The following is a 27,188-nucleotide window of genomic DNA, read 5'->3' as shown; positions in this document are numbered from 1 at the left end:
CTGTTTGTGGCGTTGGTTGTGCTCTGGTCCAGGCAATTGGTGAATATCCCATCATGTTCCTGGTTTGTGCCGCCTTGTCTATCGGGACCCACAAGGTGAGTCGCTTGCCATTGGAATGTCCAGCCACTGACCTCTTACAGCCACTTCGCTCACCATTGTTGAACTGGAATCAGAGCTGCAGATGCTGTGTTCAGGGAAAGTGAGATATATATGAACATTTTATTCAGTCACACCCCTTGGGTTAGATAATGGTGCAGGTCTGGTTATTGGTTTGGCTGTGTGTCAGCCAATTAAGGAGACCCCTGGTGCTGGAAGAGCCTTGACTGTTGCCCCTAACCAGCAGGTGTGAATGAGGGCATAGTTTAAAATGTGGATGAGAAAACTGACCATTGCGCTGCATTACAGGAGGCCATCCAAGTGGGGCAAGTGAAAAAGAATGTGACACTAGTCGGGGCAGTATAGTCAGGAGAAATAGGTACTGTTGTTTGCAGCCATGACTGGAGTTCCAAATATTGTTTTGTCTGCCTGGTGCATTGGATCAGGACATTTCTTCACAGATGGGAAAAGAATGTGAGGGGGAGGGTTCAATTGTTGTGGTACATGTCATGTGGGAACTAGCAACATAGGGTGAACTAGGAATGAGGTTCTGCAGAGAGAGTTTTGGGAGCAAGGGTTGAAATAAAAATGCAGTACCTCCCAGTCAATAATATCTAGATTATTACTTGGTCTGTGGGCAAATAAATTCAAAAGCAGTAAGAGAAATGTCAAGACTGTAATTTTGGTAAAGATAAGCAGAATAGGTCAGGAAGTGACTAACAGCTTAAAGATAATGGAACATTACAGTTTCAGGTGACATCCAGAAAAAACATAAAAATAGTTTAAGCTAAAGGCACAATATCAGAGTGTGCAAAGCATTCACAACATAGTAAATGATTTAATAGCACATCTGTGAATAAATGGGAGTGTTTTCATAAGGGGTGGCAGTGGTGTGGGGGATGGGGGGCTGACCTGATGGTAAAAGGACAGCAGGATGAACCGATGGCTTACCTTAAATCAAAGAAGAACTTTTGAATGCCTATTTGTTTATTTTGATACTTTTATAAGCTTTGAACAGGATTAAGCCTTTTTCAAGGGGATGTTTGAATGAATGTTTGTTTATTTTGACAGTTTGATGAGCATTTGTTTTCATTTCCCAGTGTGAATGGACATGGAGGATGCACGGGGGATATGGAGGAGGAAGCAAGGATATGGCGAGGTCATGTGTTTGGGTGGTGACGGGTTGAGGAATGAGGACTAGGATGCTGAACATATATTTACAGAATTGGACCAATGCCCCAGTGAATGGATGTGGACCTTCCATCCTGCCTGTCTCAGTATCTGCCTGCTTCGTTTCCCACCTTGAGCCTGCCTCTAGTGGTGGCAATCTAGAATCCAGCCCTTCTCCACCACCCAAGAATAAAAATACCGTGGGCATACACTGCTGGATAGGAAGTGAGATCATGGCATCGGGAAATGACCCAACTCTCGATTCCTGCCTCAAGGAAGAAAACCTGAGCCTGAATGTTGAAACTGGATGCAGGCAGTACAGCTTCCACTAACCTCCAGAATGAAGAAGAGGAAACAAGTGGAGATTCAAGTTATATTCTCTGTTCAGCTTTTAAATTGCAGCAAATAGAAAGAGGCTGAATTAGCACTAGCATTTCCCTGGATGGGAAGGTAGCAAAATCTGGGTCATGTACAGTGGCCCTTGAGTATTTTGCTGTTTTTGGCCACGGGGAACATTTGGATAGACTGCATTCTTGACTGCAAGGTTAGCAGAGAATAAAATGATAAGTACAAAAGAAGTGAGGAGCACTCAACTAAAAATGTCAGCAGTTGTTGCATATATTTTTCTGCATAAATGTTGCTGCTTATTCCTATTAGCAGATGCCCCCCCCTTACACTGTGACATGGGCTGGCTCATCAGGGTGAGGGACTGACTCATGTAGAACATGGTGTGTGTAAACTCGAATGAGGAGTCAATGTCACTGTCAGCACAGGGATGGACAAAAGCGCATATCGCATCGCAAATTAATTTGTAATCGGAAACATCTGAGCCATGACATTGGATTATGGCTGCTAAAATCGGAAATGATTTGTTGGCAGAATCTAGTACTGCTTTTCTAACCATCTGTCGATCTAATGCTATCTGTAAATGGTGCTTTCTTTAACTAATATTAACAGACACCAAAGGGAATGTGGCTAAATACATATGGTTCTTTCACTCATCCTTGAAGTAATGCACTTATTTGAACCCTTGAAAGGAAAATTGATGTTGGAATTACACAGAAATGGTCTGTTGTTATGGTAACATCCAAGCTTCAGGCGGTACATAGAACTATGTCCTACCTTTTTAAAGAGGTCACCAGCTGTCATAGTAGAACTGTAAACTAACCTCCCCAAACAATGATCAACCATATTGCCAGAATCAGAAGCTCTTCCACATAACAACTTGATGGTTGGTTAACTCTCTTAGGGTGGCACTGGTTAGCACTGCTGCCTCACGGTGCTGAGGGCCCGTGTTCGATCTTGGCCCCAGGTCACTGTTGGTGTGGAGTTTGTGCATTGGCTGAGTGGGTCTCGCTCCCAAAACCAAAGATGTGCAAAGTAGGTGGATTGGCCGTGCTACAATACCTGTGGGGGGGGATTTTCCGCACCAGTTTTCTAGTACGGCGTGCCCCCGTTGGCAGCGGGATTCTCTATCCCTCCAGCTGGCCAATGGGGTTCCCCATTGTGGGTAGCCTGACGCTGTTGAGAAATTCCCGGGCGTGGGTGCACTGCCAGCGCAACGGAGAATCCTGCCGGCGGAGAATCCAGCCCACGTACTTTAAATTTTAAAAACACTTAGCAGTGTTTATTTGTGCCACAACACAAGGGGGAACACTTCCTGCACATGTGAAGATACAATTTCAGAGCCTGTGATGTCACAGCAACATCCCAGGCAGCTGCCATCATTAAAATGGACAAACGCAGGAAAGAAAACGCAACACTGTTCTGCTTCCCTTCCCTACCCACAGTGATTCCTTGTTTCTTCCGTTGCCACTTCACCTATACTCCCCACCCTCTCCTGCGGTCCCTTGCTTATTCCTTCACCACTGCCTTTTCCAGACTGGATGGTGGGGAGTAGAAGGGAGGAGTGAACGGGAGCGAGGGACCCTGGCAAAGAATGGGAGTGTGGGGGGGGGGGAAAGAAGTGGCGAAGGGGGCAGTAAGTATGTGGGAGGGAGCCGTAGGAAGCGAGCCTGTGGCCAAGGAGTGGCGAGTGCCAGTAAGGCACTGGCTTGGGGGAGGGGGACATGGGTCTCGGGGGTGGGGGGGGGGGGGGGGGATGGTGGAATGGCAAAGGGAGCCACAGTATTCAGGAGGGAGACAACAGCAGATGAGAAGGAGCTTGCAGTGGACACGCGGGTGCCGGCAACAGGCAGACGGGAGCTGGCAGCAGGTAGCAGGCAGGTGACAGTGGTGGGAGTGAACAGGCAGCGGTCAGGAATCAGCAAACAGTCAGCCGCACCACATTGATGTAAGTAGTTGAAAAAAGCAGGCACGATCCCATGGCTGGAGTGGAAGATAACGTACTGATTTCTGTTTCCTGTTCAGTGGCCGTTAGTGTTGTAAACGATAACTCACTAATCTGGCTGAGATGTACAGTAGCCAGGGCACTGGACACGCTGCCCCACTCTTTGGGCAGAATTCTCCCAACCAGCCCACACCGGGTTTGATGGTAGGTGGATACGGTGAATCTGGCAGGAGACAAAGTCAGAAATTTGCTGCCGTAAAGTCCCATTGTAATTCTCCCAATTGCAGTTCGCATTTCTGCTGACGGGTGGCGCAAACGCCATTTGCATTCATTTGAATCCCATGAATGGTCATTAAAACAGCTGCCCGCCAGTGTCCTGTCAGTCCTTTCAGTCTTGCATCACACCTGCGCGAATTTACATCGGCGTCAAACCTGATCGTTAATGAGTAAAGTGCACAAGGCAGCCGCAGTTCGCCAAAGACTTCGGGTGAGTGCAGCAACTTTCTGCCATCGTGCTGCACTGTCCCTGATGTGCTGTTCACTGCTCTGAGCAGACCAGTTCTTACCTTCATCTCCGAGCTGGTCTTCATGGACAGCACCATGTTGCTGGACCAATGGATCAGTCGTATCATGGGGTTGGCTAGACTATTAGTTTGTGATGCGGAATATATATATATATGCGACTTTTTATGGGATCATAAAACTACTGTTTTGGTGTAACCTTTAAAACTAAATATCTGCAAACTTGCAAGAGCAAGAATCCTTTTTTAAAAAATTGTCCTTGACGGTTTTCTTTTGATGGCAGATGCTGCTTTTGTGTCACACTGCCACTTGTGCTGTCTCTGAGCACTCTGATTCTGTGAAAGTAAAGAAGACTGCACAGAGTTGCTTATAGGTTTTTGTTGTGACTGCATGACGTTTGCTCAATAACGTGTGCGGAGATGAACAGTGAGACAGCATTGCCTAGTCTTTACAAAGCTGCAGTGCCTGTGAAAACCTTGCCTGCTGCTTACATTTGCTGGGACTGTCAGTGAGCCACAGGCCAGTTTAGTGGTTTCCCCCATGCAGGGAAAATTACAGATAACGAATGTAAGTGGCATGAATTTCCTTGTTTCTATAAAAAAAAAGCAAGCTTGAATGTGATGTCCTCAGCATATCTTGTTTTTACAGTGTGTTATGCAGTATCTTTTGATCCTGAGTGTATAGCAGAGGCCTTACTGCGTATTTTTGTTAGTGGTAGGAGGAGCTTCAGGTTCAAATGACTGAATAGCTGTGATAATGAATAATTCTATTTACATATACATCAAGGTATAAACGTATAGAATAGATGCTGCGGCAGTGACTGTTGAGGTTACAAGGAATAGATTTTTATGAAGGCTAAATGCTGCCATATGTGGAGTAACAGCAATGAATGTGTGTAAGCGTTAATGAAACAGTATGTACAAAATAATATGCCTAGAATACTCATGTAACCTGCGTAATGGTGATTGTGGGTTTGTTTATGTGATTAGGGCAGATAAAACTTAATGATCCGGGATGCAATAGATATTCCGTAGAATGCAACTCTTTGCTTTATGCTTTAAAATATAGGTAATTTATATCCTTTTGTCCATGGACTGGATTTTTGCATCCTGCTGGGGGCAGAAATGATGGCAGAAGAGGTTGAAATATCAGTGCCAGGTTTCCAGTGCCAGTCGGTTATATCAGGACAGGACATTGGGATCCAGGGGAAGACCCAGCCCTGAGATCCGTTCAATACATTATTTAGGCTGGATAAGTTAGTTAAAGTGTTCATCGAGAGTTTATGATTGCCACAGGAGCACATGGGCTGCAGACCAGCTCTATGCAGTCAGTCATGGCTGTCAGAAGATAATTGCTGGGCCTCATAAATGGGTGAATGGTGCACTGAGGGACTCTTTCAGAAAGGCAGGTTCCATCGGTTCAGTGCAGGTGGTGAGGAGAGTTATCAGTAAGTGCTCCGGCAGTGCAGTCAATCTCCTGGCATTATGGGGGCATGGGCGGGGGCCTCCAAGCAAAATTTGAAGTCAACATGAGAACAAGGAGGTCTGCAGCTAGCAATGGGGACATAACTCCGATTTCTGGCTCCTTAGTGGTGAGGAACAACACACTTCGCAAGAAGATGAAGTCCCAGATGTCAAGGAGACAGTGGACAGGGACACATGGCAGGAAGACCCCTACAGTGAAAATCCAGTGCCAAGTGAGTGAACACTTGGAAACACAACTTGATCCAAGGCTGATGTACCCGCATTAGTCATCTGCCTAATTATTTTGTTAAGTGCAGAAAAATCTTTGTCTACCAGCAGGAGACTCTTTATAGAGCCAGACACAACAGCTAATCAATGTGGCTGTATATATGTAAATTATGATTTAGGTCTATGCAAGGGATGAGGATCGATCACCTTCTGTAAGGACAGCTAATCAAGGTGGCTAAACAATGTTAACTGAGGAAATCTGGCCCATTATTCCATAGTGATGGGAACATTTTTCAGGTACATTAGAATACTGAGGATATCCGGCTTCTTCCATGTCAGCTCACACTTGGACAAGCGAGTAGAATTTAACACTACTAGAGACTATTGAGTTTCTGATTAAATATAGGACTTTGGATTGTCTACTTTCACTCTCTCTCCACAAGGAATTTGACACCATTGAGACTAAGGTGATGGTGTGGCTGAATTACAGATCTGGTGCTACTCATAGAGCTGTTATGTTACACAATGTAAATTACAGTCCCCACCTCCTCATGGGCTAAGATGTTTTTTTTACTTCTTTCATTGAGCTATACAAAAACCTAACATCACTGTGTAAAAAGCAAGATGGCCCATCCAGTCTTGTTTAATTTTGAATGTCAAATTATTTGATGCCACTATTTCCTCTCTCCCATCCTCTCCCCTCCCTCATGCTCCAGATCCACCACCATGGCAACCAACCCTGCCTCCCCCATGCTCACCCCCTCACCCCTCTCAACATCCTCACACCACCCACCCCTTAATCAAGGACACTTAGATCCCCACAAATCCATTTCTCATTCACATCTTCAAAAGAAAATTCTTCTTTCCTATTTTCCCTATCAAAGTGGATACCTTCAGTTATTAATGGTGCATTTCATGTGCAAAGTTCTTACCGAATCACTTAACCTGTCAATCCTTTTGCAGCCAATGTGTCCTCCTCAAAGTTTGCTTTGTTACCAGCTTTTTATTGTTGGCAAATTTTAATGCATCAAAACTCCAATTCTAAGTCATTGTTGTAGATGGTCATTCCTGAAGCCCCTGGAGATTGTTGTTCTCCCAACTGTCAAACTGCAGTTGACCCATTTATCCCTGCTCTTTCTGTCTGTTAACCAATCCCCAACCTATCACATTACCATGAGCTCTAACTTTGTGTAATAACCGCTTTGAGTGTCACCTTCGTGAATGCGTTATCAAAATCCAAACACACCATAGCAACTGGCTCTCCCTTCTCTACCCTACTAGTTTCCACTTTAACAGATACTCTCATGGATTTGCCAAATACAATTTTCATCTCATCAATCTGTTTATTTTGTGAAGTTATGTTATCAGTATCAAAGTGCCCTGTTACCTTTGCTGTAATTAGAGATTCTAGACATTTCTGTTATTCTGGACATTTCTGTTATGTCAGACTAACTGACCTAAAGTTCTCTGCTGTTGCTCTTCCTCATTTTTTAATAGGTGAGATATGTTTGCTATCTTCCAATCAGTGGTAACCATACTAACATCCTCCTACTGCTCCGCTAATGCTCGTCCTCCAGGCCCCCCGCCCCTGCTCGTCCTCCAGGCCCCCCGCCCCTGCTCGTCCTCCAGGCCCCCCGCCCTGCTCGTCCTCCAGACCCCCCCCCCGCCCCTGCTCTTCCTCCAGTCCCCCACCCCTGCTCTTCCTCCAGAACCCAGCCCCTGCTTTTCTTCCAAATCTCCTGCATTTCCACTGCCTTGACTCTCACTCTTCCTCTACCCACTGCTCTTCCTCTTCCTTCTCTTTTCTCCATCCTTCATTGTCTATATGAATATTCTTCATACCTTTGAGCAATTGAAGAATTTCATTGAGCAATGGTTCAAAGAATTATGATATACTTGAGACTTGTTGAGTGTGCCTAACATTACTTTTAAGCCCTGAAGATAAAAGGGATACTGACAATTTCAGTGACATAAAAGGGATACTGACAATTTCAGTGACTTTTTTTTTTAAAAACCAATTGAACTGATGTTTAGTGTGGACAATTCAGGTTTATTTTTCCTGAATAAATGGACGTGGATCTGGGCTGGGGTACAATTCCTCTGGTTCCCGGAGCGCAATGCTTAAGTGGCTTTTTCTCTAATGCTAATCTTAGTGAGTGATGGCAGGTTGATGAGAACCACCACTATTGGGCCCAGTCGTGTCCACATATGTGTCGTATTCAGCCGATACAGCCAGTCTTTGATGCCCATCACTTGCCTCGATATAGACCAGAACATCTTAATATCTGTTACTGTTCCTCTGTTACCTTTAACAGACGTTTGGACCCCCCCAGTGTGGAGGCCTGGATAAACGATATGGCTGGGTTTATCAAGTTGGAGAGGATAAAGTTTGCCTTGAGAGGGTCTGTGCAGGGGTTCTACAGGTGGTAGCAACCGTTCCTAGACCATCTCGCGGAACGTTAGGTGAGGGTCGGACAGCAGCAACCCGGGAGGGGGGGGACATCGTTCGTGGGGGTGGGGGGTGGGGGGTGGGGGAGTGAAGGGTGGGGGAGTGAAGAGTGAAGGGTGGGGGGTGGGGGAGTGAAGGGGGGGTGGGGGAGTGAAGGGGGGGAGGGGAGAGGAGGGAAGGGGGGGGGTGGGGGGAGAGAGGAGGGAAGTTGGGGTGGGGGGGAGAGGAGGGAAGCGGGGGGTGGGGTGGGAGAGGAGGGAAGGGGGGGTGGGGGAGGGGAGAGGCGAGGAGGGGGGGAGAGAGGAGGGGAAGGGGGAAGAGGAAGGAAGGGGGGGAGGAGGGAAGGGGGGGGGGGGTGTTCTCTGAGGGACATTTGAGCAAGAAAATACATGAATGATCCAGAAACTGACATGTACGGGAAGAATCCTATGTACAAAGTTATGTATCGTATTGACAGGCCATGTTCATGTCTTGCCACACAAGCTTTATTTCTTTTCTTTGTTACGGGGGGGGGGGGGGGGGGGGTTTATATGGTTGAAAATATTGTTGAAAAATTCTTAATAAAAACATGTTTTTTTCAAAAACAGACGTCTGGACTTTATTATTATCTAGTGTTTCTAATCTGTTTTGAGTTTCAGTACACATTACTCCATCATCACAATATCATCAGACCTCATTACTCCTTTCATCATTCATTTTGGTTAAGGCATAGGCATAGATTGATATTCCATTGTCTTTATCCTGCTTTCCGTAATCCTGTAATATTGACTATTGCCCTATTTAGTAGAAGTTTTTCATCAATGGAACAATACTTTTAGATTTTTCATCTAAAATTTCCATCCGACTCCTGCCAATTTTAGATAATCAATTTGAATTAAAAGGGAGACCAGCATATTTTTTTAAAGTTGCCATGATGTATGTGAGAGTGGATGGAACAGGAAAAATCAAATACAGTTTATATTTACATCAAATCCTTCAAGTAGACCCAAGGCACTTGAGAGATGCAAGAAAAACAAATACTGAGATAAAGAACAGTTTATAGAAAAGCTGACCAAAAGACTTGGTCAGTGAGATGGATTTTAAGTATTGTCTTCGAGATTGAGAGCGAGACATTAGCTTTAGGAAAGAAGTTCTGGGATGCAGGGGCCAGCACCAGAGTGCAGCTTGATTTACAGAGACAACAGGCAGAATTTAATGGAAACCTTTCTAAGTTCATTTGTGGGCGGACTTTTCAGGGAGTTTGCCGCTGGCTCTGCCAGCGAATTCCGCACCAGTATGAAACGACAACTTGGTCGTTTTTTGGGATCCTGCGGAGTTTCTTACCGGTTTAGCCAACACTTAGAATTTTTTTCAGCACTGGGGAGCTGAACTCCAAGATCGGGATGCCATTTTGAAGGGGTGCCTTGATCCCTAAGTTGGTGTTTGGGTCACCCCCCCAACCTGTGGCGATGTCACCCCCCCACACGCATGGGCACTACCCCACACCCCCCCAGTAAGGAAATCCTGTCATGGGGTCCCTGGGAGTCTCCCCTCTTCAGAATCTCCAACCTTCCAGAGGCCTCTACTTATATACATTTTTTTTTAATTTAGAGTACCCAATTATTATTTTTTTCCAATTAAGGGGCAGTTTTAGCGTGGCCAATCCACCTAACCTGCACATCTTTAGGTTGTGGGGGTGAAACCCACGCAGACATGGGGAGAATGTCCAAACTCCACACGGATAGTTACCCAGGGCCGGGATTCAAACCCGGGCCCTCGGCGTCATAGTCCCAGTGCTATCCACTGCGCCACATGCCACCCATCCAGAGGCCCCTACTTACCTGCCATGCACACCTCCCACCTTTCAAACCCCACCTTCAACCACCTTTCATGTGCATGGCCTCCCCTCGGGCCCTGATCCTTGGCAATGGCACCCTTGCACTTCCACCCTGGCACCTGGGAAGTGCTCCTGCCAGCTTGGCAGTGCCACCCAGGCACCTTGGCAGTGAAAGAATGGAGATGCTCAAAAAGTGGGAGTCAGAGGAGAAAATAGGGTGATGAATTTGAAGGGTTGCATAAGGTTATAGTAATAGATTTCATTATCGGGAGGGTTGAAGTATGGGACACTTGAACACTAGATTGAAAATGTTAAATTTGAAGCCTCGGGGAAATCAGGTGCCATTAAAGGTTAGTGAGGGAATAATCAAGCCTGAGTAGTATTTGGTACAGTACAGGATATGGAAAGCAGAGTTTTGCATGTGATGAAGTTTACGAAGGGTAGGAAATTGGGTGCAGCTTAGGAGCACATGGTGGTGACCAAGACATGGATGAGGGTTTCAGTGGAAAATAACCTGAGATAGTTTAATTGGTCAACATTATGGACTTGTAAGTAGGTGATCTTTTGCAATGGAGTGGGTATGGAGTTGGAAGCTGATTCTGGGTCAAATAGGAAGTGGCACTAATGAATAGGGGCCCCAGATGCTGCATAATGAGCCTCATGAAGCTTCATTGAAGCCTACTTGTGACAATAAGCGATTTTCATAAAAGGCCATTGCATGCGGTGTTGGTGGTGACATATTAATGTGGATAGAGGATCAGTTAATGGATAGGAAACAGAGTTGGGATAAAAGGGTAATTTTTAACTTGGCAAACTGTAACTAGTCGAGTGTCAAAGGAATTAGTGCTGGGGCCTTAACTATTTGTGATCTACATAAATGAATTGGATGAAGAGACTGACTATTATAGCTGAATTTACTGATAATACAAAGATGGGTCGGGAATCAAGTTGAGAGTCAGATATAAATAGTCTGCAAAGGAATATACATAGGTTAAATGAGTGGTGAAAATTTGACAGATGGAGTATGATGTGGAAAATATGAGGTTGTGCACACTGGCAGGAAGAATAGAAAAACATAATATTATTTAAATAGAGAGAGTCTGCGAAATGCTGTAGTGCAGAGGGATCTGGGTGTCCTTGTATAGGAATCACAAAGTTAGCATGCCGGTGCGGCTATTAGGAAGGCAAGTGGCATGTTGGCCTTTATTTCAAGGGGGTTGGAGTATAAGAATAAAGAAATATTGCTACAATTGTACAGGGCATTGGTCATATCACACTTGGAATAATGCATACAGTTTTCGGGGTCACCTTACTTGAGGGATATACTTGCATTGGAGAAAAATCAGGAAAAGTCAGGCCGATTTCCGAGAAGAATTCTTATGAGGAAAGGTTGAGCAGGTTTTCTCTACTCTCATTGGAGTTCAGACAAAGGAGTGGTGATTCTGAGGGGCCTTGAAAGGGTGGATGCTGGGGGGATGTTTCCCTTCAAGGGGACATCTAGAATTGGGAGGCAAGTGTAAAAATAAGGGGTCTCATATTTAAGTCTGAGATCAGGAAGAATTTATTCTCAGAGGGTCATTAGTCTTTGGCATTCTCTTTCCCAGAGAGCAGGGGAGACTAGGTCACTGAATATATTCAAGGATGATTTGGATAAATTTTTGATCAACAAGGGAATCAAGGTTTATGGGGGTTGGGCAGGAAAGTGGAGTTAAGGTCACAGTCAGACTAGCCGTGATCTTAGTAACAGATGAAGGAAATGAGGGACCGAATGACCTACTCTTGCTTATATTTCTTATGATCTTAAAGGAGGAAAGTGAGACAGAGGTGTAGGGATGGTCTTCCTTGTTCGTGTATAACAGGATTTGTGTGGCATACCGCGCGCGGCCATGGCAGCTGTTTTCCACATTTTCATTCACCCGCAATCAAACCGTTAATCATATTATCTGCTTTCCATTAGTGGTAATTACATACAGTATCATATGACATGTCGCAATTCCTGGTGGGTCTATTGGGTAGTCATGCAGCCAAGTTCTTGAGAAGCTAATAGAAGTCCTGCATTATTCCTGCAGTCTCACTGTGCTCCTGCTTTTGATGGTTTCTTCAGCATTTGTGCACATGCATCCACTACCACATGAAATTTAATTAATTGATAGCTTTGCTTATGGACACTGCCTGTTATGTATGGTAAGAAATCTATTCTGTTTGTTGTTTTAATTTTGTGTAAGTGTGAAGGTGTAATTTCACCATGGAAGGACGAAAAAGGAAATGTTTTCATTGTAACAGGACAGTGTTGAAAGCAGTATCACAGCCATGGTTGGATTGACTTAAAAGCTTCAATGTGCTAATGGCTGCGCATTTATAAAGCAGTAACGGATATTAGCAAAATCTCTTCTGTAAACATAATTAATAAGTCATAAATCGTTTTACTTGGGTGGCAATTTCCCCACTACAGTAAAGTTGAATTCTTTGCTGTGTTGAATGGGTTTTATCCCTCTGACATCAAAATCCTATCCTCCGCCTGCTATCTGATGTTCTTCCTTAGTTTATCAGGATATTTTTATCCCTTTCTCCTGGTTAATCATTATAAATGTTTATTATGTTACATTACATTCTTTATTTCTGCCCTTGTTTCACCTGAGAAACTTGTGAAAATAACAGATGACAATAAGTTGGAAGATTCTAAACAAAGTCATTCTCAACAAATCTAACTTGATCTTGTTTAGAATTCATCTTTCTATTTTGTGACAATTTAAGATTCTTGAAATGCTGCATCTAAACTGCGTCATTGTTGTCGCTAATCAGCGTCCTCCTTGGATGTTTTCCTGTCCTCTTGCCCTGAATATGGGCTCATTGGGTACAAAACGTATATGTTCTGGAAGCCAGTCTCCCTCACTGGTGAACGACAGCTTCTTCCAGCCTGCCCCACGTGACATGCCCTCTTGAGAAGGGTGTTCATACAAATATCACTTGTGAGAGCCAAAAGCAGCTAAACTAATCATGCTGACCTCCTGCTGATGTGATCCCCTAATTTGGACCGGGGAGGGTGAGGGATGGGGGGTGGGTGGGAGAGGAGAATATGGAATTCGCCAAGAGGCCTAAAACACAAGTATGAATTTCTCGTGCGATCCTCCACTGATGCTCACTATGACGGATCGGGAAACCCGCTGGTGGCTGGCATGAAATTGATTTTCACCCCCCCCTAATAAGATGCAGACAAAGGTCAGATGGGAATCTTCTCTCACACTCAATTCTTCACAATGATAGCAAGAAAACACACCAGTCCAGAATGCATCCAGAGCATCGTGGCATGTAGAAGTCGGGAAAAATGCCTGAGACTGATACCAGAGTTCAGGATGGAATCCGCCAGCAGCTGTGGACATGAACACCACAGCAGTGGGTGAGCGGAGCATCTGTCAGGTGAATCTTCCAGCCTCCGTGTCATCGAAGAGGTACCATCTTCCAGCCTCAAAAGTGTTCCTGGAGATCTATCTTATCTTCAGCAGATCCATCTTCTTTCTTCAATGGTGGGTCAGTGATGTTTGACTCCTTTTTCAATATGGCACCCAGATATGATGGTGGGACGCGCGTAATCAAGCCCATCCCACCACGGAATATGGCACCAAACCCTCGGATGCATAATTAATTAGGTTGGGGCTGGAGGATATGGCGTGGTTTCCTGTTGGCCTCCACAGCAGGAAGTACTCCCCTTCGACTTAGTCCCAGGTGGGAGAATTCCACCCAGTGTCTGGTGATGCCACCTGCAGCTTGCTTATCATGCCAGACAGTAGGATTAGGGTATTCTGGGTTTTGTAAAGACAACAACATACTGCAATCCTCAATATTCTCAGTGTTGCTGGATGCCGTGGGGAATTTATCAGCTGGTCCCATTATATAGAGAATCAATCCTTCCATAGGGCTACGTAGCAGCAAGCATCTTGTCCCTTTTTATTTCCTTTTCCTCGTTATGCTTAGCCCATTCCTTTCTTAATGTCTGCATCATCTCACTGCACCAAACGCACACTTTTCGGTGAAGAAATCTGCAAAAGATTTGTTAAGGACCATGCTTCCAATCTCCACGTTTTTTTAATCATCATATGTGGGTGTCGCTGGCTGGACCAGCATTTATTGCCCTTGAACTGAGTGGGTTGATCGGCCACTCCTGATGGCATTTACGAATCATCCAGCTATGGATCGGATCTGGAGTCACTTGTAGGCCAGACCAGGTAAGGATGGCAAATTTCCTTCTCGGGTTTTTCCAACAATCGGCAATGGTTTCATTGCCATCATTAGACTTTTGAATTCCAGATTAGAGCATCCAGAGCAGCATAAGGAGGGAGATGCCTCAGGGGAACTCCATACAGTTCCAAAAACAAGTAACAGGGCAGAGAGCAAAGAAATAGTCGGGAGCACAACTTCAGGAACTGCAGCTAATGGCAAAACTACAAGAAGTATACTGGTTAAACCAAAATTGAAAAATAATAAACAAGCAAATAAACACCAGTGCTGAGGGACAGGTATGGGGAATAGCCCACTGAGAGTTCTGTATTCAAATGCGCAGAATGTAAGAAATAAACTAGATGAGCTCCAGGTGCAAATGCAATTTGAAGATTATGATGTTGTAGCTATTACAGAGACATGGCTGCAGGATGGTCGTGACTGGGAATTAAATATACCTGGTTATAAAGTTTACAGGAGGGACAGGGAACATGGCAGAGGGGATGAAGTAGCCTTACTGACGAGAAACAGTAACACCTCAATGGTGAGGGAGAATATAATGAGGGGAAAGCATCCAGTGGAGCCCAATATGGGTGGAGCTGAGGAACAAAAAAGGATGTAAACTGTAATGGGTGTTGTGTATTGACCCCTTGGGAGTGTTAGATTGTATAAATGTAGAAATTAGTAAGTGTGTAACAAAGACAATAGTAATGTGGAATTTTAACTTACACTCAACTTGAGAGGCAGACAAGCACCTGTCAGAAAGGTAGTGAATTTCTAGAAATGTTTTCTGGATAGTTTCCTACAGCAATATGTTCTAGATTCAGCAAGGGGACAGGCAATATTAGATTTAGTTACGAGTAATGGGCCAAATTTAATTAATGGCCTAATTGTGTGCGAACATTTATCAAATATTAATCATAGCATGATTGAATTCGCTGTAGCGTTTGAAAGTGAAAACCCGATTCGGATACTAGAATTTTAGACTTTGGTAAGGCCGACTTTAACAGAATGAGACAGAGATTGTCCACGGTAAACTGGGAAGATCTGTTAATGGTCCAAACGACTGAAGATCAGTGGAGAATATTTAAAGAAACATTTAATGAGATACAGAGCAAATATATATTCCTGAGAGGAAAAAACAGCCACGGAGAACTAAAGAGGTTAGGGACAGCATAAAACTAAAAAAAAGGTCTTACAAAAATGCAAAATAAAGCACAGATTCGGAAGAATGAGATAGATACAAAGACCAGCAAAGGGTCACAAAGCAGTTTATAAGAGCTACTAAAAGGATTCTGAAAGGAAACTTGCAAGGGACATCGAGATTAATAAGAAGAAATTTTATAGTTCTATAAAGGGAAAGCGGGTGGTCGAGCCATGTAGGTCCAGTAACAGCTAACAATGGAGATATTGGGCGCGATCATCCCAAAAGGGAACAAAGTCCACGCATTTAGCCACGTGTTTCCCAGCACTCGCAGTACACAGTCAGTAACTAGGAAATTAATGGAACTGAAGAGTGACAAATCCCCAGGACCTGGCAGTTTCCATCTGGGGGTGTTAAAGGAAGTAGGGGAGCCCATTGTAGATGCCTCAACTATAATCTTTCAGTGTTCCCTAGATTCTGGAGTAGTCCCTCAGGATTGGAAAATTGCACATCACTCTACTTTTCAAGAAGGGTGAAAGGGGGAAACCAAGGAATTACAAACCGCTAACGTTTGTGCTGGGGAAATTGCTGGATAAGGGAGAGCCGGCATGGATTTGTGAAGGGAAGAGGCCTCAATTCATGTTGGGGCCTCGATTGTTCACATTATATATTAATTACTTGGATGATGGCATAGCAAGTCATATTTGTAATGATAAAAAGTTAGTGGCATTGTAGGCAACCTAGATGATGACATAAAATTGTAAGGAGATATTGACAGACTAGGTGAATGGGCAAAATTGTGACAGATGGAATTTAATGTAAGCAGGTGTGAAGTTATCTATTTTGGACAAAAAAAGTATAGAACAGAGTACTTTATAAATGGAAAGAGGTTAGGTACAGTGGATGTCCAAAGAAACTTGGGGGTTCAGGTGCATAGACCTTTAAAAATTTCAGGAACAAGTGCAGAAAATAATCACAAAGGCTAATGGAATGCTAGCCTTTATATCTCGAGGGTTGGAATATAAAGACACGGGTTATGCTGCCGCTATACAAATCCCTGGATAGACCCCACTTGGAGCAATGTGAACAGTTCTGGTCACCACACCTTAGGATATTTTGGTCTTCGAGGGTGTGCAACATAAGTTTACAAAAATGATACCTGGACCACAGGAATTGAGTTATGAAGAGAGATTACGCAGATGAGATAGTTAGATTTTGTTGAGCAACGTTATTAAGGGTTATGTGCGAAGGCAGTTATATGGAATTGGGTCACAGATCAGCCTTGATCTCATTGAATGGTGGAACAGGCTCGAGGGGTTGAATAGACTATTCCTGTTCCTATTACCTGGGTTACAGTCCAGTGACAAGACCATGACACCACTACCTCCCCACACGGGTTGCCATTCTGGTTTCAAATAGGCCCCACTCTTTCCTTCCTTACTCTTGACAGAGTTTTTATTTAAAATCCAACTGTGAACTATATTGGGACGTTGTATATCAAGTGTGATACAAATATAAGTTGTTCACTCAAGCTGTTGTCTTTTCAGTTCGTCATCCTTTTCCTTATGCATTCCTCCCCCACCTCCAACCTCCCCAGTGACCCCTTCTTAAAGCCCAACTCCTTGATCAAAGTTCTGTTCCTAATTCACTCCTTTTGGTTTGATGTCCATTTTCCTGAAAACTCCTTGGAGAGTGTTGTGAAATGTTTCTACATTCAATGGGTGCAATTTTCCAATTTTTTTCAGTCAGATTCTGACTGACACCTGACGTGTTGCACAGCTGAGTTTTCCGTCCAGAGTTTGAGCATCTCTCGGGAGGGAGAAAATTCAGGGGGCTGGTTTCTGCCATCACTGTGGCAGGTTGGGGCCTGCTAGAGCCGGCAAGGCCAGCTTCACAGAGATCTGGGTGCCCTTTAAAAACGGTGCCTTGTCCCTTGTCAGCACAGAAGCCCCCTAATGTGGGGGTTCCCTATCAGCAAAGGGGCTCCCTTCTCCCTTGCCCCCACAGACTACAAGCATTCGCATCAGGGGCTCCTTCCACCCCAACAATCATAATGTGAACCCCACCCCCAATGGGGCTCCCTGAATGGTCGACCCAGCACTGCTCTGGCACCACCTGGCAGTGCCAACCTGTACCGGGTGGGGGTAGGTGGGGGGGGGGGCACTTCCCAGGCATGCTACTTTACCCCTGGGGGCTATACCTAGCTTTGCTCCCCGGGGGATCCCCTCGACTGGGATTGCTAGTGTTGGTTGGATGTGCCCAGCAATTGTGTCCAGCAATCTCTGCTGAAGTCACACTTGGTGTGGACTTTGAATGAAAAAGGATTGGTTACCTCAGTGATGGCCCCCACTTGCTTGTGCTCACTTTTGAGATTTACACAGTGAATGTTGACAATTCAGCGGGTACAGAGGTTATTTGGGCCTATGGAACTGTAGAACAACTAAGGATAATGCCTTTGGTTGGAGCAAATGAGAAGAAAATTGTTAAGAAACAAATAATACAGTCTTGGAATGCTTTCTTTAGATTCTGCTCCTTAAAAGCATATTCCTGAGGGTGTAAGAGGCATCTCTTCCATGACATCAATTCCCTTCCAGTGCTGGGAGATTACCTTATTGCTTTATGATTCTGGACAGATGTGTGTTTTGTTTTACTTTGATTAAGACCTGTTAAAGATGCCGCCGTAACCTCTTGCATCCCAATGAGCCTTTCATGCTTCCTGTTATGTTACAATGGACTTATTGGGAATTTCTTAACATTTGCTAGCTTTCAATTTCTGTCCACGTTGGTATTTTTCATGTCTTCAGTTTTCTTCATTCCTATAATGTGCAGAATGATACCCATTGCCAATAAAGTTTATGTTTGCTTTCTATTATTTCAGGGCATCTCAGATGGACTTGAAGAGTGCCCTGGACGAATGTAACATTGCACTGAGTTTATTCTTAAGTAACAAATTCTCGGAAGCTTTGGATTTGTTGCGGCCATGGTAAGAAGCCTTTTGCATTTGAATTAAATGAGAAATATTTCAGTTTGTAGTTCCACATTTCCCATAATCGATCTTGCATAGAATTTGGACCACTTTCCAGTCCAATCAATTATCTACAATAATGACATACACGTGAATACAAGAAAATAAAGTTGACATTTAGAGTACAGGGTGCATTCTTGTGTATGTTGAAAAGATAAAATAATCACCGTTACCACCTTTATCACCTTTCCCGTACCAGCCTCCCCGAACAGGTGCCAGAAATGTGGCGACTAGGGGCTTTTCACAGTAACTTCATTTGAAGCCTACTTGTGACAACATGCAATTTTCATTTCATTTGAATTAATTTCAAGGTGCTTTGTTAGATATCAGAAAAATGGTTGTTGGCAGTCCCAGACATTTACTTTTAACTTTATTATTTTTAACTTTATTTATTGGGGCTGGTTTAGCACACTGGGCTAAATCGCTGGCTTTTAAAGCAGACCAAGGCAGGCCAGCAGCGCGGTTCAATTCCTGTACCAGCCTCCCCGAACAGGCGCCGGAATGTGGCGACTAGGGGATTTTCACAGTAACTTCATTTGAAGCCTACTTGTGACAATAAGTGATTTATATTTATATTATTTCACAGTTAAGCTTGAGAAGACAGTTGTTAATCTTGTTATATTGTTATTCTCACCAAGTGTTTGTGTTTGAGCCCAGCCCAGACTGAAGGAATAGAGATGCCTTCTCTGTATCAGTTATAAGGGCATTACGTAAAATGAAATTTACAGCTTTCACCTAGTTCTTGGTGGTCGTGATTTACATAACACAAAATTACCCATGATTTGACCTGCGGTTGGCCTGTGGTTGAATTGATAATGTCACTCAGATTACTGACTGCATGTTGCCCCTGAAGTATGTCCACCATACAGACCTTTTGCTTCTCACAGGCTTGCCCAATAATTAACTGAATTTCAAAAAAAGGTTGAGATGTTAAGAAAATTTTAAAAAGCTACTGAGTAAAAGTCAAGTAATGTCAAAGCATTCATCTGATAAGTTGAAAAGAGTAATTTTAATGACCAGGTCAGAGGGTTCAGTGTGTGCGTGTCTGTCTTACAATCAATTTCAGTGTGCTCACTCACTCATCCTCACCCACTGAGTATATGTTGGTATAGGGTGGTGAGAGTATGTGAGAATCCTATGGTTGGGAGTAAGAGCCACCCAGGCCTGCCGAAACTTTGTCCTCCTGAGGTTCAGCCTCGTACGAGCTGACAACCTTCTGCCTCCCACCCCTGGAGTTAATTAAACTAGAGGCGGTGTGAGATCGGTGTGGCGGGCCAGAGCCAAATGCATTGGGGGCTGCATCCAGCATGTGGGCCAAGGGTTAGACAGGTCTGGTGTATCCGGTCTGTTTCTGAGTTAGAAGGTTGTTGGTTCAAGTTACACTCCAGTGTCGTGCTGAGGGAATGCTGTCTATCAGAGACACTGCCTTTTAGAAAAGCCATTAAACTGAGACGCCGCCTGCTCAAGTCACAAAGAATCCCATGGCGCATCTTTGATGAAGAGCAGGGGAACTCTTTTTTGGGTCCTGGCCAATATTTGTCCCTCATTCAACATTACTGAAACAGACATCAGTCTGTTATCCAAATGCTATTCGTGTGAGCTTGCTTTGTGTAAATTGGCAGCACGTTTCCCAAACTACCTGTTTCTTCAATCTGCTATGATACTTTTAGGGATCCATAACTTTTAAATACAAAATTTGAATTTCCAATTGGTAGTTGAAAGGATGACCCGCTAAGTTTTCATGTTTTAAAACTGACTGTAACTAATGAACTTATTAATTTTATACCTGGGTGGGAAGATTCCAGAATGGAACCCTGGCTCAAAAAAGTTAACATTTTTTTAATCAAACGTGGCGGAACAGAGTCCCAGGACTGCTAAATAGTTTTACTAACAAGAAAAAACATTTATTAAACATGGAAAAATGTGATAATACTACAGCACTCCTTTACTCTCACTCTCTCTCACACACATACAGACACACACACACACCTAATACAAACAGGTTTGAAGTTTAACACCGATGTCAAAGTACTTTTGAAATACGATGGTCTCATTGACGCAAAGTCCCTTTGATGCACATAAGATGACTGTGGTCAATACAAATTCCCTGGGTGGTTCCCTAGGGGTTGGCTAGAAGAGCAGAGCTTGGCATAGGCGACAGGAGGAGAACCTTTTCAACTTGCTATTTAAAAGACTCCCTTCTGCAGACTGCAGTTTACGAGTCCTCTGAGGGCTGTGAACCATGACTCATGACTCTTTTTAAAAAAAAAAAATCACCTAACTCCATGAAAATTGTGTTGGAGTTGGAGTTGCCATCTCCGCAGTGGAGCTGGCCAGGTTGGGAGTGCTGGATGCAGGCTTTTGCCATGAACCAGCTTGTACCCTTTAAAGGCACCCTGAAATCAGACCACTAGGGAATGGTGTTGGGAATATTGGAATCTGGACCCACCCACCGTTTCCAAAGGGCCCTGAGTCATCAGAGCTTTGTGAAAATCCAGCCTTGTCTGAGCAGACCAGAACTTCAGTGTTGTAACTGAGATCTGGATAAGATCTTGTACAAGGATAGAATAGTATACTTTGTTTTGTTGTGAATTGTCTTCTAATTGCACTACAATGCCCCATGATATTTTTTAAGAACCACAAAACTAGTAAGTTAAAAACCATAGCATAACAAGTGAATGATTTGTTCTGTAGTTTTGAGATAAACACTTTCAAAATTACCAGTCTAATTTACCCACCTAACAGATTTAGAATGCGCTCACATCTCTTGGGGATTGATTTGTTTGTGCCTTGGATTGAGTTATGCTTGGATCTCTTTAGAAGTTAATGAAAGAAATTCCAAGTTCCATCTCCAATCGTGTCGCTCAGTTATTTGATGTAAATTTTATTGCGCAGGCTTAAAGAAAAACAATTGGTGAGGTGATGAAGCCCATACAGTGTGTTTGTTACATGTATGCCGATGAAGTGGTAGGTTGTTCCATTACATAAATGGGATGTTTCCTCCATCTTAGCTTTGGCTGCCAAATGTGAGGATGTAAAGAATTGCTTCCGCTCTATTTAGTAGATAACCCCATGGAACAATATTTATATCTTTACACTATTGTCTTCATTCTGCTTCCAAAGAAAATTATTTCTGGCAAGTTATATAACGGCTTCAGTGTCAGACAATGTTTGGCCCACTTCTGGTATCAAGTGGTGTTTTAAGTGGCAGAAGCAGGATTACTTGCTTTGTGTATGAGTTAATCTGACATTCTGCTTCCACCTCTATTCCCATAGTTTATAATTCTGACTTGAAGTGTTTGAATATTTTTTGTGACCAAATGGTACATAGGCATATATTTTTGATTGATTAAGGAATTGGAAAAGCTTTTGATCTCTTTTGAGTATATGAGACTGCTTGTTTGGAGAGTTATATACACCAGGTATGTGAAGGACAAACGTCATTTGAAGAATGGGGAAGATCGCATTAATTTTCCAAAAATAAATGACATTCCCCAATTTGCAGAGCACACAGCTCTCCTCTCTCCTACCTTAGGTTTTAAGTTTTGTTTTGCCTCTTGATCGTATTACCGTGATCTGTCGAATGGCTTTAGATTAGATATTAACTTTTGTAAATGTTACTCTTAAGTTCTGTTCATCATGAAGTGCTTCTGTTTTGCACTTTGGACAAAATTCTAATTGTTTGGTTCGAGAAATCCATTCGAATTTAGATCCACCCTTAGATTTATTTTTTTACTAAGCCATGTGTTGTAATGCAATATTTTGTGAGTGCAGTTTATTACATTTGGTAATCCCATTACTTTTAGTTCAAAGTAGACTATTTACTTTAATAAAAAAGCTTATTGTGAAGGCAATCTGTTATTTTCCCACTTCTGCAACATACCGAGATAAATGCGAAGTGATTCATTTTGGAAGGTCGAATTTGAATGCTGAATACAGGGTAAAGGCAAGATTGTTGTAAGTGTGGAGAAACCGAGGGATCTTGGGGTCCACGTACATAAATCACTCAAAGTTGCCACCCAGGTTGATAGGGTTGTTAAGAAGGCGTATGGTGTGTTAGCTTTCATTAACAGGGGGATTGAGTTTAAGAACCGTGAAGTTTTGCTGCAGCTTTATAAAACCCTAGTTAGACCGCACTTGGAATATTGTGTCCTGTTCTGGTCGCCTCATTATAGGAAGGATGTGGATGCTTTGGAGAGGGTAGAGAGGAGATTTACCAGGATGCTGCCTGGACTGGAGGTCATGTCTTATGAAGAAAGGTTGAGGGAGCTAGGGCTTTTCTCACTGGAGTGAAGAAGGAAGAGAGGTGACTTGATAGAGCTGTACAAGATGATGCGAGGCATGGATAGAGTGGATAGCCAGAGACTTTTCCCCAGGGTGGAAATGGCTGCCACGAGGGGATATAGTTTTAAGGTGATTGGAGGAAGGTATAGGGGAGATGTCAGAGGTAGGTTCTTTACACTGTTGCTATTTTTGTTTCTCTCTTTATGTGGCTCTGAATATGGCGGTCAATATGGTCGGCTTCCTTAATTCTAATTATGTTTTGCTCTAGAGTTACCAGGTATCTTTCGATACCGCCACAAGGTTCAAACCGAATACTGATCAAGGACTCGATACACCAGTTAGTTAGTTCAAAGTCAATGCCTATTTATGTACACACACAGTTAAATATACTCATGCACAAATACTACAGACTAAACTATCACTACTGCTAAAGCCTATACTTAGCTTCGGGCGCCCACTCAGTCGAGGAACAATGGCTGTTGTTCGGTTCTGAGGCTGCTGGGGTCGAAGTGGTGAAGGGGAACAACTAAGGTCGTCTGTCTGGTAGCGTGCGTTGACCTTGGACTTGCTCTGGTGCAGCTGTTGGGCAGGTCTCTCCTCGGTGAGAGCCGGGTCCAAGAGAATAATTCTCTCTTGAGGGATCCTTCTTGTACCCAAAGGGGCTTCGCGTCCTTTTGGGCGGGCCTTGAACTTGGCCCCAATTTATTGGGCTGTTTCTCGATCATTCCTATCGATTTCATCCAATAAAGGGGTGGGTTCCCTGATGGCTGGGCATGTCCTAGGTGGCTGTTGGCCAGCTTTGTTTCTTTAATCCTCTGGCGTTGGGGTGTCTGCCTTAATATCGGTTCCTCAAATGTTACTCTTTTGTTCCCAGAGATGGGCCATTAGTATGCTAATGAGCCTACAGTTTTGGGCTTGTCTGGGAGCTGCGGCTCCAATATACAGACAAACCCTGAACCTGCTTGTTTTCTCAGTATTGTCCATTTTCCCTGCAATCTTTGCAAAGTGTCCATTTTGTAAACGGGAAGTGGCCATCCCAGATGGCTACAACACAGAGTGGTGGGTGCGTGGAATGCACTGCCAGCAGAGGTGGTGGAGTCTGAGTCATTAGGGATATTTAAGCGACTCTTGGACAGGCACATGGACAGCAGTAAATTGAAGGGGTGTAGGTTAGGCTGACCTTAGATTAGGATAAATGGTCGGCACAACATCGTGCGCCGAAGGGCCTGTACTGTGCTGTACTGTTCTATGTTCATACCACCAACAGAGATCTCTATTTGCTATAGATATATTTAAAAAGGTACTGGAATAGCAGAAAAGTGCTTATTGTGATAAGGGAGGCAACCATTTCTCAGTTACAAGCTATATGGGTGCAATTTTAACTTAACCCACACGTCAGGAAATAGGCAGAATTTGATGGAATGCCAGTTTTAAACACTACCCCTATTACTGTCCATAGGTTCAGTGGAGGGTAAAATCAGATGGGACGTAGTCAAACCAGCAATGCCCACAATACTAGAAGCCCTCCAACTTAGGATAAAATTGTCTACAGTACTGTATTAATTGATGTATATTTTGAAACGAGTATGTCACTTTAAACGCCAAAAAGTATGGCAGAATGAAGAATCCGTAAAGGCTGGGGAGGGGGTTGAATAATAAAAAACAGTTCAATAACACATTGTGGATGTGGTACTCTTGCATCCCCCTTGTTGACTGTTGGTTTTAAATGGGGGGGTGGGGGGGGGGGGGGGGGTGGGGGGAAGGGGGTGGAAATTGCCATAAAACCCACACAGGACCAATTGATGTAGCTCGAAAAATGTAAACCTAGAAAATGAGTGGGGAAAATAAACAAAGGATTGGGAGGTTTGCCGAAAATGTTGAAGGAAAATGTCCCGTAATTTAATTGTGATAGTGGCAAAATCAGTACGAACATCCCTCTTTGCCATAGAACATTGTTCCCTCCAGATATGTAATTAGTTGTTTTTAATGCAGGTCCAAAAACAGCATGTACCACGCCCTAGGTTACAGCACGATGCATGCGATGCAGGCAGCCATGACCTTTGAGCAACACGATATCCTTGCGGCCATTGGAACAATGAAGGATGCTTTGCAAACCTGCCAGAGGTGAGTTTTGTGATGACCGGTATTGTACCGAATGCTTTGAGATTTGTTTATGGCAAACAACCACTATTACCACAAAAGGCATGTTTGTTGGAAGTATTAAGATATCCTTGTTGTACTTCATTTTTCTGATGGGAATTTTGTTGCCACAGCACAGGGACGAATAGTCATGCTTGATGTCGGAGATGGAAGGGTTAATTTCTCCATCCATTCTGTTATATAATATATCCTTTTAAAACCGTTATAATGAATATGTTTAACACTGTAAACAATTATAAAATTTGTTTAGAGCCCCTTCTGATGTTTTGTTTTTTAATGTTGAAATGCTCCACACTGTTTTGATGGCTACGACCTCTTTTCTGTGTTTAAGGGTAAGCATGTTGGAGAACCTTATAAAAGCAATAAAATCTAAGACCATAAGGCATAGGAGCAGAAGTAGGCCATTCGGCTCATCGAGTCTCCTCCACCATTCCATTAGGTCACGACTGATCTAATATAGTCCTCAACCCCACTTCACCACCTTATCCCCGTAACCAATGATTCCCTCTGTCTGTCTCAACATAATTAACGACAACCTCTAAAGCTCTCTACAGTAAAGTATTCCACAGATTCACTACCCTCTGAGAGAAGAAATTCCCCCTCATCTGTGTCTTAAACGGATGACCCCTTACTCTGAGATTATGCCCTCTGGTCTTAGACTCTTCCTATCCCCCAGCTCGCCGAGCTCCCACCACCCCTCCTCACCGAGCTCCCACCCCCCCCTCCTCGCCGAGCCCCCACCCCCCCGTCCTCGCCGGGCCCCCACCCCCTCTCCGAGCCGAGGCCCCCCCCGCCCTCCTCGCCGAGCTCCCACCCCCCCCCCCGCCGAGCTCCCACCCCCCCCCTCGCCGAGCTCCCACCCCCCAGCTCGACGAGCTCCCACCCCCCAGCTCGACGAGCTCCCACCCCCCAGCTCGCCGAGCTCCCATCCCCCTGCTCGCCGAGCTCCCACCCCCCCCCGCTCGCAAGCTCCCACCCCCCTCCTCGACGAGCTCCCACCCCCCAGCTCGCCGAGCTCCCACCCCCCTGCTCGCCGAGCTCCCCACCCCTCTGCTTGCCGAGCTCCCCCCCCCCCCCATCCTCGCCGAGCTCCCCCCCCCCCCCGCTCGCCGAGCTCCCACCCCACAGCTCGCCGAGCTCCCACCCTCCCTCCTGGCCGAGCTCCCACCCTCCTCCTTGGCGAGTTGCCGCACTCTGTCCAAAGCCGCACTCATTGCTGGTTGCATAGAGAGTGTGAATTCATATGCTCTGAACAAGGGGACTAGCTGAGCCCTGGTACAGCAAAGACAAGTTCAAGCTAGTTTCCTTCATTAAATAACTCTTTAAGGGCTGCCAGTAGATACCTTCTCTCCCCCCTACTTAGGCCCCTGGATGAGACATACTAGTTAAATAGTACTTGCAGTTGAATGTTAAGCACAAATTCAAACAATATTAGATTTTATGGCAAGATATTTAAAGTTTTCCTCTTCTCATCTAACTTCCATACTCTGTTCAAAGCCACACTGACCTATTTGGCCCTATTTTTCAGACAAGTCTTAATTGAGTGTGGATTAAGTATATTAAAAACGTTCTTAAATATTGCAAATTGGCATCAAAGTCTTTTTCTCTCTTGGTTTATAAATTTAAAGTACCCAATTTTTTTTTCTCCCCATTTAAGGGGCAATTTTAACATGGCCAATTCACCTACCCTGCACATTTTTTTGGGTTGAGGGGGTGAGACCCTCGCAGACACTGGGAGAATGTGCACACTCAAAATTGGCATCAAAATGTCTTAAGTCTGTTAATTTGGCCAAAGAGACTGCAGGATGCAATATGTTCACTTGCTGACTAGTATAACTTCGTGATCAGTCATTCGTGAGAAGTTACAATGAACATTTTATTTGCATTTTGTGAAATCATCTATTCTTCATGGGAACTTAGAATACATTGGCGGGGAGGCGGGGGTGAATTTGTGCTCGTGTTCGCTGCGAATGCAAGTGACGACACAGGCGCAGAATCCCGCGATAGGTGGATGCCCGCCAGGGACATCAAAAGCCACGGGTCATGGTATGCTGCAGGCTGCCTCCACCTCTTGAGGTGCGTGTCACTGTGCTGGTAGAGGGTGAGGATGACAGCTGTGACGCTTTGATGGTGGTGTCTTTGGAGTTCTCCTCTGAGGCGTTCCCATGGGAGGCGGGGGATGGGGCCACCCCGGTGGGGCCAACGCCGTCAGATGGAGAAGCTGTGGGAGAATGAACACGTGCTCCGTGGGGGGCATGGGTCTGTCTGTATGGCATTAACAACTCATGTGACAGGTCATCTGGGGGGGGGGGAGGACTTTGTAATC

The 27,188-nt window shown here is 44.4% G+C and overlaps 1 protein-coding gene across 3 annotated transcripts in view; it reads left to right on the top strand.

Annotated features, from left to right (window-relative positions):
* The window catches only part of ttc39b (tetratricopeptide repeat domain 39B), a 204,560-nt gene that overhangs the window by 97,923 nt on the left and 79,449 nt on the right, over window positions 1–27,188 (top strand). For 2 of the 3 annotated variants that reach the window (XM_072517056.1, XM_072517058.1), the window contains exons 3-4: window positions 18,272–18,376; window positions 24,695–24,826. In XM_072517056.1, coding sequence (XP_072373157.1) covers window positions 18,272–18,376; window positions 24,695–24,826 — 237 coding nt within the window. Of the gene's footprint in view, window positions 1–4,541; window positions 4,646–18,271; window positions 18,377–24,694; window positions 24,827–27,188 lie in introns of those variants that run through there. The other variant, XM_072517057.1, reaches the window with a different exon arrangement.

Source organism: Scyliorhinus torazame, chromosome 9 (genome assembly GCF_047496885.1).
Source record: "Scyliorhinus torazame isolate Kashiwa2021f chromosome 9, sScyTor2.1, whole genome shotgun sequence".
Classification (NCBI taxonomy): Eukaryota; Metazoa; Chordata; class Chondrichthyes; order Carcharhiniformes; family Scyliorhinidae; genus Scyliorhinus; species Scyliorhinus torazame.
The sequence above is the reverse complement of the archived record's forward strand: the minus strand, read 5'-3'. Positions and strand labels throughout refer to the sequence as shown.